Source organism: Lepidochelys kempii, chromosome 1, assembly GCF_965140285.1.
Source record: "Lepidochelys kempii isolate rLepKem1 chromosome 1, rLepKem1.hap1, whole genome shotgun sequence".
Classification (NCBI taxonomy): domain Eukaryota; kingdom Metazoa; phylum Chordata; order Testudines; family Cheloniidae; genus Lepidochelys; species Lepidochelys kempii.
The window spans coordinates 111,396,283-111,414,200 of NC_136380.1; the positions used below are offsets into that span (position 1 = coordinate 111,396,283).

The 17,918-nt window shown below is 44.0% G+C and overlaps 1 protein-coding gene across 15 annotated transcripts in view; it reads left to right on the top strand.

Moving 5' to 3' along the window:
• Positions 1-17,918, top strand: part of MCF2L (MCF.2 cell line derived transforming sequence like) — a 267,170-nt gene that overhangs the window by 111,680 nt on the left and 137,572 nt on the right. The window contains exon 1 of one of the 15 annotated variants that reach the window (XM_073350215.2): positions 10,397-10,418. The exons of 12 other annotated variants lie outside the window; for them this stretch is intronic. Coding sequence is in view for 2 of the 3 variants with exons in the window: in XM_073350195.2 (XP_073206296.1) it covers positions 10,929-11,037 (109 nt within the window). In the remaining variant the exon portion in view is untranslated. Of the gene's footprint in view, positions 1-10,396; positions 10,419-10,861; positions 11,038-12,003; positions 12,107-17,918 lie in introns of those variants that run through there. 2 more of the 15 variants (XM_073350195.2, XM_073350239.2) reach the window with 2 other exon arrangements.

Below are 17,918 nucleotides of genomic sequence, written 5' to 3' on the forward strand. Positions count from 1 at the left end.
GTATTAAAAGGAACATGAAAGTAAAAACTGATTTTCTTAAAGTGCTTTGGGATCCCTTGTAAACCATATAAAATAAATGCAAATTATTGTTTGGTGGTATGAAAAAGAATAAATACCTTTTTCTAGTTTTCATTCTTTTAAATACCATCACAGAAGGTTTCAAATGTTTTAAAACCCCTATTAATTTTGTCTTTTTAAATCAACCATTGCATTCAATTACAGTTTGCAAGAGGTGACACACTAAATCTTTTAGTCACTTTAAGAATCAACCCTATTATATCTCCTCCTGAGACATTCATTGTCAGGGAGGTGTGCCGGAATGTATTTTGCTGATTTTTATACAGTCTGCCAAGAATACAGTATACTTCCTCCAATGTGTTCTATAAATGACTCTGTGGAGAGATGATGTGTCATGTCAAATCAGGAAATTAAACTGGTGATTATTATTATTTTATTCTTTAGGTTAATTGCTCTTTTAACAGACGCTTTCTTCTGTGTACCCATTGTGGGAGGAAACGCATCTTTAATTGTAACATTTTAATGTTAAAGTTTCATTAATATTAAGGCCCTCATTTTGCAAACAAACATGCTTAACTTTACTCACATGAATAGTCTCGTTGTCTTCAATGAGACCACTCACCTGAATGCTGTTAAGCAAGTCATTTTTTGTAGGATCGGGCATAAATTAGTATTTTCATGGCTGACCTTGACCCCTGGGGTTGGTTACCTCTGTTAAGCGCTCCTTCAGTGTGTCAAGAGCATGAGTACCGATCTCAGCGCACATGGTTATAGAGCAGGGCAGAAACCCGAAATTGGCTGATAGTTCTATACTTAAATTTCACCAACCTAGTATCAAGAGTAAATTCTTCAGGCACTGTAGCAGCCTAACCATAGAGTCACAGACTGTCCCCTTGGGCACTCTGATCTGTCTTGTCACCTAGGCAAGCTTACGTTTGTGATTGATGGTCCTTTACACCAAAAAACAGGATATTCAGGTTACTCCCAGTCCCCAAAAAACAGTTACTTACCCCAGGTCAATTGCATCTCAGATCTCACACCAAAGACAATGCTTGCAGCCAATCCTGTAATAATCTAAAGATTTATTAACTAACACAAGGAACTAAGAGTTATTTACAAGGTAAAATCAGGTAAACGTACATATACCGGTATGAGTTAGTATTAAGTTTCAAAAGGTAATAGAAGCTTTTATACTAAGCAAGCTTTATGCATCCTTTAGGGCTCACCCAGGGCAAGCAGTGGGGATCTTTTGCTTATGCTTAGTAATCCTTGTCTCTCAGAGCCCAAGAAGCAAAAAAGATACAGTTCCTCCTTGTTAGGGCTTTTTATTCCTTTCTCCCTCCTGCTTCCAGTTATGAATTCAGTTGCAAGTCTCTTCATGGTGGGAGGAAGGGGAGAGGGAAGAAATCCACAAAGTCTTTTTTGTCTTCTGATGTTCCACAATGGTTCATCTGGTATTGATGTAGCTGTAGATGTCTGTCTTTTGTTAGGCAAGAGATGATATCTCCTGTTGGAAAACGCTTCTCTCCTGTCTGATTTACAGTTACAGAGCAAACATTCACATATTTCCTTATAACATGGAGGTAATATAAGTGAGGTTAATGCATGCAGCAACTTACAAGCATTTCATCAAGTCTAAACATGAAACTGATTTTTGTATTTAATACCTATTTTAACAACATTAATATTACAAGTGAGTCTGACTAGTTCCAGCTATGTGTTTGTCAGTGTTCAGTTGAGACCTCGGGGCCTTGGCATAAACTAGCACCTGGTCTGCCAGCATCACAACTTGTTTGGGCTTCTTGTTGGACTACTTTAAAAATAACAAAACCGCAAAACCTTCTCCCTCCCTTGACAGTCGACACATCTTTATTAAACCCCTTTTCCCTTTCTTCAGTAGAGTGACTGTGATGAACTTTGAACCCTTCACTTTCAGGACATGCCGAGGTGTAAGGGTGAGCTTTATCTGGGTTTTGCATCAATCTGCATTAGGTTTTGTTTCAGAGTAGCAGCCGTGTTGGCCTGTATCCGCAAAAAGAAAGAGTACTTGTGGCACCTTAGAGACTAACAAATTTATTTGAGCATAAAATTTGTTAGTCTCTAAGGTGCCACAAGTCCTCCTTTTCTTACTAGGTTTTGTATCAATCTGATCTTTTTTTTTTTTCCCCCTGAAGCACACAATAGGAAGCCAAGTCAAAAATAACATTTTCAAAGGTAACTGCTTCTCTTAGTGCCCCCTTATCTCTTGCTCTTGGCTGTCTCCCTCCCACAACAATTTTACATGTAACTGAAGAGTTCTACAGAACTAAAGATTCTGAAATTTACAAGGAACCTAATTACCATCATACTGATATTCTGCTTTCATCCGAGATATTGGTTAGCTCTACAACCTCCTCTGCATGGGAATCCCTGTGCTCTGAAATCCTTGTCTGTGATGAGGTTTGTGTCTGCCTTTCTCACAGTCTGAAAGGATTCATAAAAAAGCAGTTTTAATCTACACAAACGTTTACACTTCATCTTTGCTTTTAGTTTTACGGTCAAGTTAATCAACACCATGCAAGTTGGTTTTTAAAAAAAAAAGAGACCCAGAGAGAGACAGATGCACATTCAACTATGCCAAAGTGTCAGGTTATTGTGTATTTATAAATGTTTGTTTGTTGACAAGATACATATTTCTGGTTTTGTGACAGTGGTTTAGCCCCCTCTTTCACTTTACTTCTGCTGTTTTTCCACAGATGCCATTAAAGGCAGTCCGTGTCTTTCCTCCACGTAATCTAAAAGGAATGTCATCACTTCTGTGTAGTTAAATATATTTTATGAGGACTCAATTTTCAGCATGCTGTGCAGCAGGTTAGACCAGTGGTCCCCAAACTTTTCACATTGCGCCCCCCCTTACTTCCGTCTGTTTGTGCCCACCCATGGGAGATGGGGCCAGGAGTAGGACCATGGCTCTGCGTGGGGAGTGTGTGGACAGGGTAAAGAGACGAAGGCTGGGGCTGCAGCTGGGTGGGGTAGGCCTGGGACCAGGAGTGGAGCAGCTGCCGGGGGCCAAATCTGGGAGCAGGGCTGGGAACAGAGCTGAGGCAGGGGGCAGGGCTGGAGTGGGGCCCCCGGCTGGGAGCCAGAAATTTTCTGTTGTGGATGGATCCACTGACTTCCTTGTTGAAAGATCCAGTGTGGATAGCTTTGAGAAGGTCTCGGATGAAGTGAAAGCTGTTAAGAAAGTTAAACAGTCCTATAACCAAGTGGCTGTGTTTGGCCAGCTTGTTGAGGAGACAAGGTTATTGAGAAAGGACTATCTCCGTGCTAGTTCTATAAGTGAACATTATGTGGCCCAGGTCAAGATGGGGGCTCTTAGCCAAGAGAGCCCCAATTGAGCGCTGGGAGAAGACCCGATCCCAGTTTGACCCCCGGGGCTTTTGGGGTGGCAAAAGGGCACGGGCTGCATAAACATACCCATATGCAGCAAGTAAGTGCCATCGACCACCCCCGACCTAAGGGAGGGTGTGAAACTGGAAGGGCCTGGTGTAACTCCCACCAAGGAACGGGAGAGATGCTGGGGCATCCATGGGACGCTGGTGGCTTTGAACTTCCCCAGGTCACTGGCTAAAGTGACCCGTCTCAGTTCGGTCTCGAAGGGGGGAGAGATGTGACGAAGCAGGACTGTTCTTAATGTTTCCTCTGAATATTGTGGGGGTGCCTCAGTTTCCCCTATGCAGTTCTTAAGTATCTAGGTGGTGGGATAAGGGTATATGATTGTTGCAGAGCCATAGAGGGCAAGTGTGTGCAGGGGTCTGGACACAGAGAATGGCCAACACCCTGTTTCCTGGCAACTGATGGTCTGGGCCCTTTTTCCCTCCCTGCAAGGTGAGAGCTAAAGGGTTGGAGAACCAAGGAATCAGGTGACCTCCTGGCCCAGAGGAGGAGGGGCGGAAGAGAGTTTCAGTTTGGGACTGGCTGGGGACGAGGAGTGAAGTGCAGACGTGGTTGTCTGGCTCACTGCCCCCCCCCCCCCCCCGAATGGACTCTGCTGAGGGGTCCTGTTCTCTGCACCAGCAAACTCTGTTTTAGACCATGTTCCTGTCGTCTAATAAACCTTTGTTTTACTGGTTGGCTGAGAGTCACATCTGACTGCAGAGTTGGGGTGCAGGACCTTCTGGCTTCCCCAGGACCCCGCCTGGGCAGACTCACTGTGGGAAGCACACAGAGGGGCAGAGGATGCTGAATGCTCCGAGGTCAGACCCAGGAAGGTGGAAGTTGTGTGAGCTGTGTGTCCTGAAGACAGTCTGCTCACAGAAAGGAGACTTCCCCAGAGTCCTGACTGGTTTCGTAGGGAGCAGTTCCAGAGCATCACCCAGGGACTCAGTGACAACTGGTGGCAGAGGTGGGATGTACTGCACCCCGTGGATGGCACTTCCTGCAGTAAGTGACGGGGGAGCAGTAAAACCAAGGGGGATTGACGAGGACCAGGCGTGCTGAAGGCTCAGAGAGGAGTGGTTTCGGGGGGTGGTTAACCCCTGGGAGAGTGTGACCAGTGAGAAGGACTGTGCAGTAGTGGGGTCCCCCTAGGGACTGCGGTGAGCAGTCTCGGGGCGGAGGAGCCTGCGACTTGGCCCTTGGAGAGAGAAGGACTTTTGCAGTAACAGGGTTCTCCTGGGGATTGCAGCGAGCGGTCTTGGGGTGGAAAAGTCTGCAGCTCGACCCTGGCAAAGAGGTGGTGACCTCGGGAAGGCTGGCACACTAGGGGTTCTCCCTGGAGACCGTGGGGAGCTGAGAGCACACAGGCCTGAGAGTCCACAACAACTTGGGAACGGCGGAGTGATGGCCTATCACCATCTCCTTAAGAAGGACATTGTAACACTGTGCAAAAAGAGAGGGTTGAGCATTGGAAAGTTCACCAAAGCACAGTTAACCGTGCAGCTGGAGGAGGATGACTGCTCTCAGGAGCAGATTCCTGACCCCAATGGGGCTATAGCACCACCCTTTGTGAGGGCTGGCCCAGGCCCTGCCATGCCCTCCTGAACATTCCCTTGTGCCTCCTTAGGGGGTGCGTACCCCACAGTTTGGGGATCACTAGGTTAGACTGTTGACTCTCATAGCTGTTAGTAATTGTCTAATCAGCCAAATATAGTGCTGAGTTCACACTAGCTGTTGCATCTGAGTGACTTTGTGCTGCTAAAAAAGAAAGAAACAGCAGCATGCGCCCATGCATATATTTTAAGAGTAATAGAATTTCTGATTTACAAAATACTGTGTTGATAATGCTCTAATAGGGAAGAGGAGTAGCTCTGCCTGGGACCATTTTGTACTGCAAAAACTATAAATAAGGTAATTTTAATTACAACTGCTGTCTGAGGATTGGAATTCAAGGTCTTGATCCAATGTACAGACTCCTCTCTACATGCCTTCCAGGTGGCATCAGGTGATAATCTGTGTGCCAATCTGTTAAACTTCAAGAGGGAATGGGTATGGGCGGCGCATAAACCGTTGGCTGGGGGAGGCTAGCCCCCCAGCCCCACCCCTTCTGTGCCCCCTGCTGGAGCTCAGAGCCCCCCCCACCATGGCCACCAGCCCCCACCCCAGGCTAGAAGCTGGAGCGCTGGGAGGGAGGGCAGCATGGCCCCAGTCCCCTCAGCCCCAGAGTGCCTTGGGGGGAGGGGCACGGCATGGCTTGAGCCTGAGCCGGGGCCCCTGTACAGGAGGAGACACAGGGCAGGAAGCTGGGAGGGTCTGGGGGAGGAGAGTGGCTGGGACCATGCCTGGCTGTTAGGGGAGACTGTCCCGCCCCAAGCCTCTGATACTCACCGACCATGGGAGTAGGGTCTTAGGGTTGAGGCAGAGGACTGAGAGTCAAGAGATCTGGGTTCTGTTCCTGACTTTGTTGTAGATGTATTGTGTGACATAGAACAACTCACTTCAATCTCATTGGTTCAGCTTCCACATTTGTAAAATTGAGGTAGTATTTAACGATTTCACAGGTGTGATGTAAAAATTAATTCACTAATGTTTGTAAGTCGCTGTCCTGGGGATTGTAGTGAGCGGTCGAGTCTGCAGCTCGACCCTGGCAAAGAGGGGGTGACCTCGAGAAGGCTGGCACACTAGGGAAACTGTGGGGAGCTGAGAGCACACAGGTCTGTGAGTCCACAACAACTTGGGAACAGTGGAGTGATGGCCTATCACCATCTCCTTAAGAAGTACATGGTAACCCTGTGCAAAAAAGAGAGGGTTGCGCATTGGAACGTTCACCAAGGCACAGGTAATCATGCAGCTGGAGGAGGATGATCTCTCTAAGGAGCAGATTCCTGACACAAATGAGGTTACAAGAGGATCTGGGAGCAGCTGGAGTGGTAGCCAGGCGTCCCCAAGATTCCTGTCCCCAACCAGACAGGGGTCTTCACGATCGGGTTCCCCATCAGGGGATCAGAGATGGACGGGATTGGAGCTGAGTCCAAGTGAGCAAGAGGGCTGTGAGAGACAGCGAGAGTCCAAGAAAGAGCTGCAGAAGCAGCAGCAGCATGAACTGGCGATGGTGGAGCAGAGAGGCATAGGGGACCTCCCAGAGGTGAGTGGAGATAGACCCCGGGGTGCCAGTTCCGCAGGGAACCTCGATACTAAATTGCTGCCCCTGGTTAAGGAGGAGGGGGATGTGGATACCCACCTCACTGCCTTTGAGCAGGCTGGAGATTTGAACGAGAGGGATCCTGCAGAAAAGCCCCAGTGTCTACCTCCCTTGCTGGGTCCCAAGGCCATAGACTCAGTCAGCCAGATGGGTGGGATGGTGGACAGGCTCCCACTCCTGACCCCAACCTATATGTCTGTGTGGAGTTTCCTGGGGTCAGGCCCCTCGGACCCCCAGTGGGAGTGGAAGGTGATGGTCAATGGGGAGACATTCCTGGGGTGGCGAGATCCTGGGACAGAGAAAACTGTTGTCAGGACCTGGATGGTGTAGCCCCACCAGATGCTGAAGGGCTGTGTGACCTGCGTGAAGGTCCCAGGGATGAAGCCCATCGCCCTGCCTATGGCCCAGATCCCTGTGCAGACACAGGAGGTGTCGGGCTGGCTGGTTGTTGGGGTTCTCCAGAATATCAGCTGTGAAGTCCTGTTGGGGGGTGATGGTGTCTCTTTGTGACAGGATCCAGGCCCTGCTCCTCTAATGGCTGAGGATTTGAACTTGAAGCCAGGGAACCAATCGGCAGAGAGGGAAATGGTCAGTGAAAATGCAGATGACCTGGCTGGCAGGGGGGAGGAGCTGCTAGGCTTAGGCTACCTGCCTGTCTGTAACCAGACCCCTGGGGCTGGGTGGGACAAAGAGAAGTTCCCTGCCCCCCTGCACACCAGAAAGGGGGCTCACGCTGGCTCTGATGCTATAAGGAGAGCAAAGAGCTCGTTGCCTGCCCCCACTGGAACAGCAAGGGCAGCGCTGAGCAAGGAGGGAGATAAGACCCCAGCTGAATGGGAGGGACCCACAGGCAGGGCAGGATGGCTGCCAACCAGGTTTGCCTTGTCCAGAGGTGCTGCTGGGAAGTGAGTCCACGGCAAGGATGGAGCTACCAGGGACAGGGCTCAGTGGGGCTGTGACCCCAGGCCCAGCCAGCGAGAGGGAAGACTGGGTAGCTGAGCCTGCAGAGCAGAACAGCTGGGTAGTTAATCTCTTGAGAACGCAGGGGATGGCAGGTCTACTCTCATCTCTAGACGCTTTGGGTAGGACTTGTAGTCTCTCAGGAATTTAACATCTCATTCCTTGTGGAAGTAGAGGTTGGTAAGGGAAAGACAACAGAACTTTGAGAGTACAGCTTGTAAAAATGAACCTGAGAAGGGTAGTTAACCTCCTGCAGGGAAATTCACAAGTCTTCACGGACCTGAAGTTGTTTTTTTAGCTAAGAGCAACTAGAGGGGTTTTCTGTCTATTTGCCTGGAGACAAAGGTGTTAGTTTTTTGTTTGTTTTTTTTTAAGGATTTTTCTGTAGGCTGACAATCACTATCAGAGAACATAGGTATCCGATTACAGCACAACCTATATATATATTTGACAAGCCAAGTTTTTTTGTTTTGTTTTTATTTCTAACTCTCAGGTGTAAAGTTAGTTAAAAACAGAGGTTAACATGACAGAAACCCAGGCACAACACAAATTGGAGTTAACCAGACTGGAGGCAGTGAAAGAGGCAGAAAAAGCCCTAGAGGCTGCCCACAGGAGAGCTATGGAGGCAAAAAGTATAAAAGAATCACCTTTGTAAACTCAGGATGGTAAATACCTTACAGGGTTATCAGATTCAAAACATAGAGAATCCCTCTAGGCAAAACTTTAAGTTACAAAAAGACACACAAACAGGAATATACATTCCATTCAGCACAACTTATTTTATCAGCCATTTAAACAAAACAGAATCTAACGCATATCTAACTAGGTTGCTTATTAGCCCTTTACAGGAGTTCTGACCTGCATTCCTGCTCTGGTCCTGGCAAAAGCATCACACAGACCGAGAGAACCTTTGTTTCTTCCCCCTTCCCCCCCAGCCTTCAAAGTATCTTGTCTCCTCATTGGTCATTTTGAGTCAGGTGCCAGCGAGGTTATCCTAGCTTCTTAACCCTTTACAGGTGAAAGGGTTTTTCCTCTGGCCAGGAGGGATTTAAAGGTGTTTACCCTTCCCTTTATATTTATGACAGATGCTTTGAGTTTTTCAGATGGAAGGCACTATGGAAGTTCAAAGAGTTATATGTAAGATCTGGAGCAGTTAAAATATTTTCTATAGGCTGGCTGGTTTTTTAGTCCAACTCTAATTTTTCAAAGAATTCTTTAGGATCCAGCCACATTTGTGATTCCTTACAGATCCTGGAAGCATAATAGTGAATGCTAAGAATGAAATAGCTGAATTTCTTTAGTTGTGGTTTAGTTGCACTCTCAAGCTGTATTTTAATGCAGTGTACTGTAGCAGCTTGTTTGATATTTATATTTAAGGCCAATGGCATTTTGGGCTGTATAAGTAGGGGCATTGCCAACAGATCGAGGAAAGTGCACTTAATCTTGTACTTAGGACGGAAGAATCCCATGCACTGCTACAGACTAGGAACCAGGTGGTTAGGCAGCAGTTCTGCAGAAAATGACCTGGGGTTACAGTGGATGAGAAGCTGGATATGAGTCAACAGTGTGCCCTTGTTGCCAAGAAGGCTAATGTCATTTCGGGCTGTATAAGTAGAAGCATTGCTAGTAGATTGAGGGACGTGATCATTCCCCTCTATTCGGCATTGGTGAGGCCTCATCTGGAGGAGTGTGTCCAGTTTTGGGCCCCACACTACAAGAAGGATGTGGAAAAATTGGAAAGAGTCCAACAGAGGGCAACAAAAATTATTAGGGGGCTGGAGCACATGATTTATGAGGAGAGGCTGAGGGAATTGGGATTATTTAGTCTACAGAAGAGAAGAGTGAGGGGGATTTGATAGCTGCTTTCAACTACCTGAAAGGGGTTCCAAAGAGGATGGATCTAGATTGTTCTCAGTGGTAGCAGATGACAGAACAAGGAGTAATGGTCTCAAGTTGCAGTGGGGGAGGTTTAGGTTGGATATTAGGAAAAACTTTTTCACTAGGAGGGTGGTGAAGCACTGGAATGGGTTACCTAGGGAGGTGGTGGAATCTCCTTCCTTTGAGGTTTTTAAGGTCAGGCTTGACAAAATGTTAAGTGGGTTTGAGATTATAGGCATTTCTGCCTCACTGAGGATGGATGTGTGGAAGGCAGACTAGTAAAACTTTTGCAGGTAAGCAGTTAAAATATTCCATGCACTCCATTGGTCACTTGTTTTCCGCTGGTTCTGCGTGTATAAAATTGGTTGATAGCCTGGATTGCTGAATATAGAACTGAACTTTTTCCCCATGTAAATGGATTGTTGTGAACAGATATAAGCATCAATCAAATCTCTTTATTGCTGCTGTTCTATTTTCTTGGCCTCTCTTGTTGGAAAAGAGCTCTTATAACAACTAAGGGGGAGGGAACCCAGGAATTTTCATAGAGGACATCTAATTGCTGCTGCTGCCATTCTCATTTATCTTCATATTAGTGAGTCTGGATTGCTGCTAAATAATCTTGAGACCATTAATTAACAGATAATCTATCCTTCAGCAATTACTTTAAAGGATCAAGTAAAGCAAGACTGCTAAATATTAGTGTGTGAAAGGTCGTACAAAAATAGTTGGTCATAATGGATTTTCTAAAGATTGCCTTTTTTTTTTGAAAGCCTGATGTAGGTTTTCACCAATGTGACTTTGTAAGTAAAATAGGGTTCTTTTTTAGAGAAGGGAGCTGTCTGTAGCACATTTGGTGGATTTATACATCTTCATAAGGAACAGATGCTTTATGGATTTTCTACGAGGCAAAATATTCTGATCTATTTCGGTCGAAGATGCAAGGGTGAGATTTCCCTACTAAATATGAAATGCCCAGTTAAATTCCAAGGGATTTGCTAATCAGAATGGTCTTTGGGGAAGACAGCTGTCTGTTGGACAATATATTTCATTGTGTTGGGAGGAAAAAAAGATAGTTTTACTTGAGAGGTTACCATTTGTTAAATGTAGGGCTCCTAAAGGAAGGTTTGTGACATGCAACATTGAGAGCTTTAATTAATTTTTTAACACATTCTTGTTCTGACAGTATTTGAACAGTGAATGTGTTCACACTCTAAGTAAATAAACTGAGTGTAATACATGCCAGTTCTTTATACAATAAGACTGAAACTGATAAATATTCAGTAAACAGCTAACCCTTTGCCAGACCTCTGATCATGTTGAAAGGCACACTTGCTTTGCATGTAATTTGAGGAAAGGTATTGTATCCTGCAGAGCTTGGCTTTGACTGAAAGATGGAATTTTCTGCTTGCTTTGTGTTCTGAAGGCAGGCTTACAGATAAATAGGTCACTGTCTATGGAACTGCTTTTCACTAAATTGATTTGTGGCAATATGACCTTAAGTCTGATCTCTTTGCTGTACAAGGATATTGCAGAACTGTGGCTCCTTCTGAAGAAAAGCACAGGTGTGTCCAGCTTTATATTTGTTTTCCGCTTTTTCCTAGTGACTTAATTGCACTGAAATTGCATGTTACCTGGTAACTCTGGCAAATAACACTATCCTATTGAGGAACATGTGAGGTGGGGTAAAGTAAGGGCACAAGAAATTGAACTCTTATGTTTTCAGCATTTGCAATATTATATATACTGTCAGGGGTGGGGAGGGGGTTATGTATATGTAAATCTGCAATGTATCCTTCTATTCTTAGATGTATTACACAGTATATCACACTTATCAACTATATTGCTTTGCAGTTGTTGCAAGAAACCAGTTTTGTTAGAGGTACTGTACATTAGTAAATCATTATAAAAATTAGATCCACTGTTACAGCTAGTGGAAAGAGGGTGCTATCGTGGAGAACTACTCTGCTCTACTTAGACTACACTGCTTGAGCTGTAATTCTCACTCTGACAAATATTTATTTTTGTACTGACCTCCGTGAGAAGCCCTGTGCAAGAAGAGGAGCATGGGGAAGACCATTGCTTTTTCAGGGCGAATTTGTCATTCTAACACTGTTAGCATTGGAGGCACAAACAAAAGTAAATTATTTTTTAAATTCCTTAATTAAAGATTTCCACAGAAATCTTGTTTCACTTGGGAGGGAAATGAAACATTGAGATATTACTTCCTATAAATAGTGCAGCTGCAGTCCATTCAAAACTGAAAAGCATGTTTTGTGGCAATAGTGACATTCAAAAATTACTTCCTTATTCTCCTTCCTCAATTCACATTTCCAGTTCTGTTTTCTATTATTTGGTATGCATGATTGTTGGTGAGGAATACCAGAGGAAGGACTGTAACTTGCTGGGATGGCATTTTACATTCCAATGTTGCTGCTTTTCAAACGTCATATTTAAATGAAACTGGTATGCGTAAGGAGTGGCTTTTCTGTTTAGAATAATTAATTAAATTATCTGTGTGTGAGCCTTTACTGCACTCTGTGTTCATCAGTAGCCGTTCCTATTACTGCACTTGGTATGGAGGAGCATGCTACAAGGCATGCTGCATATGAATGAAGAAAGGAATAATTAAAGGTAAGGCTAGAAAGATTAGAAGGCTGGGAGGGTTAATCATTAGATGAAACTTTTAGTGTTTGTGTGTGTTGGGGGGAGGTGTCTATATTTAAGAACATGCTGTATATTTAGAATATATTTTATCTTGTAGGATCAGTGAATATTCTAGGTAGAATAAGATCATTTTATGAACTGTAGCTATCCAGCCTAGCAGTGACAGTGGTGTAGAATTTAAATGTATAGGTCTGAGTTAAGTGCTAAACAATGGTGAGAGTTTCTGCATATCATCACTGAGCTCCCTCTTTCAGTAAGGTTTGATTAAAGTTGGACAACATGTAAACACATTAGGAGGCAGCTTTGACTAGCAACTTCCAGGGCTCAGTTCTGATCTCAGATGTGTAGCTACATATTGTGATCCTGTTCATTGTGGCCCAGATCATCCCTCCCTGGGATGCATGTATGATAGGGGTCATTCCAGAGACAGATGGAAGGGTCAGCTGTCTTCATGGCACTGTTACCCCCCTCCTCCAGACCCCATGAGAGGAGCTATAGGGTCCATGAAAGGGAGAGAATGAAGACTAGCAGGCTGGGGCAGGACTGGGGAAAGGAGCGGAGAGAGACACTGTCCTCTTTCACCTTATGAGGATTCTCCGGAAAGTAAAATACAGAGGTGGGGCCATGTTATTTTCCCTGCTGAGCTTCCCTAGTGGGGGCAGCCCTGGTACCAAGGCTCCAGTGGAGCAGGCAGAATGATCGGGGCAAACAGAGAAGGATTGTCTGGAGGATAGGGCACTATTGCTGGGACTCAGGAAAGTGGGGTGTAATTCTCTGCAGCTTTCTTGTGTGGCTTTGGGTAAGTCTCTGTTCCTCAGTCCCCACTCTGTAAAATAGAGCAAAGTAATAGTTCAGTATTTCAGGGGGGATGTTGTGAGGACAACAGTAAAGATTGTGAAGTGCTCAGATACTGCAATAATGGGGGCCATTATCAGCCCCTTCGATAGGACCAAGGGGCAGGCTGCCTGGGATTACAGTTGGTGCCTCCTGCATCTCCCAGGGGAGCCAGGCAGATAACTGGCTATGGAGGAGCGCCCCCTAATGGGACCATGTGAAGGGATCATTCTGCAGGTTTTCTCCCCAATGGTGGGGATCTAGGCCAGGAGAGAGGCTACATTCCTGAGTATTTGAAATCAGTATAAAGCCCTACAAACTGTAGGTAAGGGCAAAGCCAATGGCAAGGGCTAATTTGGAATAAAAATAGGTATGTTCCAGTTACTGATACATGCCACAGAACACAGGAAGGTCACATGTTTGGGAGCAGAGTGGAGGCTGAATCATCCACTTCTGCTATAGCTCAGCATTTAGAGTGAACTAAGGCCCCTCTCGTAAAGGAAGAAGACAAAACGGAGCCATTTCTCTGTCTTAGAGGGAGAGATTCAGTGGAGTGTGGGGTGGCCTGGCCATGGTCAGAGCCCTCCTCCTGTAGCTATGTGGGATCTGCCATCCCTCCGGGAGGGGCTGCATCCTGCTAAGCCATGAGTTCTTAATGTGAGGACACAACCCCAGAGAGTCATGAACAGGCTTCAGAAAGCAATCTGTTTACAAGCTTTCTTTCAGAAATACTTTCCGAAGTTACCTGATTGTGGCATTTGAATATTTTTCTCTTTCCTTGCTTTTTGGAAATATCAAATCTTCATTTGTTTTGTCTTTTTATCCCAGACCTATACCAGACCCTTCAGTTTTTGTTGCAGTTGTCATATGGATTTTGTTAATCTTTAAGGTAATTAAGGCAGATGGACCTAGATAACTGAATTTTCTGTATCCTATTTTGAATGGATTTTTACATTATTTTTACAGTTTTGCAGGCCAAACACCTGTAGTTTAGGTTGCACATGTTTCATGTCAGTTGCTTGGTATTTATCATAACACTGCTTTTGCATGTTTTTTCTCAACCCAAGAACATGAGTGGTGGTGTGTTTGTTTTAATGAGTTAAAATGGTTTAACCATTTTAGTAAGGAAAGAGAATAGAAAACAAATACGTCTGCTGTCATAAATAAATGTTTATGTCCTTTTTTGAATCTCTTGTACCTGAGCTGGGAGGCCATTGGAGCTTGACATCTGGCAGGGAACTAGTCCCTAGGGAGCAAATATGCCTTTTGATGATCCAGTGAGTCTAATAATCATATTTAATTACAAATATAGCTCAGACAAAATCCCAAATCTGAACACCCCTTAACAACTGAGGAAGTTCAAATCTAAAGTTTGCTGTTACACCTCTTTACTGCATTTGATCTATTAAAGGTTCTGCCTCTCGTCATGTAATCTTATCTGGAAAGAAGGGGACTCCTGGATAATGTCTCTTTTTAAATGAGTTTTTCAGGGAGCTCTGAGATGGGCCTTTGGGATGTTGAAGTTGTCATCTTTTGCTCTCTGACACTTTTTAAAATTTGAACTGGCTTGAGCAACCTACATGATCTTCTGGGAGCATTTCCTCTTCAAAGCACGGTCCCAGTGCAGTGTCTTGGGTGTTCTGTTCTGTGCAGAGAGCCAGGAGCCTTTGAAACTTAGGGTATGTCTCCACAGCAGCTAGACACCTACAGCTGGAATAATAATAATAATATAATAATCTGCTATTGGTTTGTTTTCAAGCTTTGCTCTTTAGGTTTCTCTCACACACACATGCTTAGAATAATCAAATGTAATTTCAACTTTCTTCCTATTACATGTGGAAGGAAAACTTTGCATCTTTCCGATCCTGGGTGAAGAGAAGAGTCAGAGAGAACTGAGAAAAAATTTTCCCCGTTAATTTGCTTTTCACAGTCAGCCTTCAACAAAAGTAACTTGGAATCCTTGCTCAGAAGTGTGGAGTTTATGGCTGAATTCCATACAATACAGTGTACCTTCCATAGAATTTTTTTTTTAAAGTTTCATAAAAGGCCATATGCCAGATCAGATCAGACACTGAGCAGGTGCTCATCTTGGAACTCAAGGGAAGGGGGAGAAAAGATAAATCCTGCCGTGCCTAATGTGCCAGCCCATCTCCAACATGCCATCTGTGCTGAAGAACAGGAAAAACTTGGAGTATGTGAGATAGAGCCAGCGTGGTTGGTTACTTCAGCCCCTGGGAATTCTCTTACATCGGGAATCCTTAAGTGCTTCATTAGAGAAGCTAGACTAGGGATCCTGTATCTGCCTCTATTTCTTTAACCTATAACTGTTAAACATGGGCAGTACTTTACAAATACATTCAGAAGGGTCAGGTAGAGCTCATGTATTTATATTTTACTTGGATTTTCACAGGCTCAGAAATGCCAGAAAAGCTTGTCATACTAACTATAGCAAGTAAATGCTAAGGAATGACTAAGTTACTTAGTAACTGCTTAGTAAATGTTTATCTCTTCTTTCACACATCCACGCTGCTCTTTATAAATGAATCGGCTATTCAGCTGGACAGTTTATAGTGGTGTTTTTGTAGATAGGCGCACTCTGAAGCGCAAGTACCACAAAATATATTGATCAGCAGTGTTGTTTTCATCCATTGATTGAAACTGCTAAGCTTGTGAGTGTACAGGAACATATCCTGTGATCAACTTTCAGTGAGGTAAATACCTCACATCTGCTTCCCCAAATGGAATACAGCACAAGTTCATACTGGGGCAGTGTATGAAAATTAGCTCAAATTGTAGTGAAAAAAATATAGCAATTTTGCACTTTGGCTCAATGTGTTTTTGTAATCACGTAAGATTAAAAGTTTAAGGCAGACTGCCAGGTGGAGAACTAGGTGGCTGTGGTGCTAGGGCTCCCAGGCTGCAGGGGAGCCTGAAAGTACTGGAAACCCCCCAACTCTGACACAGTCCTCCTGGTGGACTGTCTGGGAACCAGCAAGCCTGTAAGCCTGGGCTCCCCAGCAGCCTGTCAGATGGCCTGCCAAAGAGCAGGGGATCCCCAGAGCTGGGAATGATTTTCCAAATAAACATCACAATTTTCAAGTAAAACTGAAATTTTCCTCCAGAAAGTGCATTTTCTATCCAGAAATCATTCCAACAGAAAATTGGAACTGATCAGGAATTATCTATGCTGTCACTGATGTACAGTGTTTTGTTCAGCTTCTGTGGCCACCTTGATGGTACATGATACATTGCAGCTGAGATCCTCTTAGGCACCCAACCCAGCCGTTTCCTTGAGGAAACTGGAGAAGGAATTTTGGAACTTGCTCCCCCAGCTGGTCCCGCAAAGCCTGATGCTGTCTCTCAGGGTATGCTGCAAGGAATGTGCTTTCCCATTGTTTTGAGGATTGTTGATGGAGGATGGATTTAATGGGGAAATAGTGTTAGGGTATTAGGCTGGAAAAGACCATTTTGAACATATTTTAATGTAATTGTGCAATTGCCTCAAGTTTTAAAGGAAGATGTATTTTTTTAAAAATCCTGGTAAAAACAACCCCCTATCATTTTGATAGGGCTCTTATCACTTTTTCTTAATACAGTAGGTCTCTCCAAAATCAGTAGCTGAGGTACTAAGAATTTTCTTTCCTCTTAATTCTCATTTTAGACTTTAATATTCAGAAAACTGTATTAACTTTGAGTCTTAAATCTGACTACAGTCAGTCAGTTAGAAAAGTGTAATATTCCATTCAATCCACAGAGGCCTGTTTGATAAAGTACTAAATTAGACACATTTGGGTCGAGTTCCATTTTTGTTCCATTAGCAAGTGCTTAAATGAGAATCTTATGTTCAGTCTATCATGCTTTTTTTGTGAACGTGTTTTCTCTTGCTTCTTCAGAAATATATCTGTCATATGTGATTATAAAGACACTCGTATTTAGAATAAGCTGAAATAGCTAAAATTAAAAAATGAACATTCCAGAAATGATTTTATTATACACTGTGTGCGCACATATACACAATAGTAATTGTTTAAAATATTGTCTATTGCAGAAATGTTCCAGCTTTTATTAAATTTAATTTTGTGGTGGAGGTCCTGAGGAATCTGAAGTTGTAGTACTGATGTAGATAACTGACTTTGAGATAGACACAATCAGTGCTCCCTCTTCTCCAACTGCTCAAGGAGAATGAATTATTTCTGAATTATTTCTAATCTCTTGATATGCAGTTTCTTTTTGCTTCAAACCTGGGTCTTCCATGCATCAGCCTCACTATGCTGGGTCATTCTGAAGGTCTTGAGCACAGGTCTGTCTGCTGCTGACGACATACTGTAGCTACCATACACGATAATGTATATGTGACTTAGTTCATGATAGTCTATGAAGTAATCAAGAATTCCTGCTGTCACCTCACATTGGCAGTAACTACCATTACTTGGAACAGCACAGGGCATCTAAAAGTGCCATCAAGACAGTGTTGGGACACTTGAGAGCAGGATAAAAACCAAAGAGCATTGAAGCACATTATGATCCAAACCAAGATGATTAGACTCTGTATATATGAAAACTGGAAATCTTGAGGTGGTTCTGACACATCTGCAATTCTGTGAAAAGAATTCCCTTTTTTCCCCTCATTTTCTATCTTTTTTTTTTCCCTTTTATCTTAACACAAAACAAAAAAGTATGTTAAAAGTGTTTGGGATAGTAGAAGCCATGCTGAATTTCCTCAGTACAGGGAAAAACAATAAAGGAGTTTTTGTTTCTGATCTCTAAATTGATGTGTACTTATTTCTTCGAGACTTTCCTTAAACTAGAGATGATTAGTGTTTGGACATGTCCACTTGAATGACCCCATTTTAAGTTTGTTCTGAATTACTCAAGAGCTTCAGCTTGTTCTGCTGGGTGGACATGGGTGAAGTAGTAGAACTGACATGGTTTCTTCTGCCAGGAT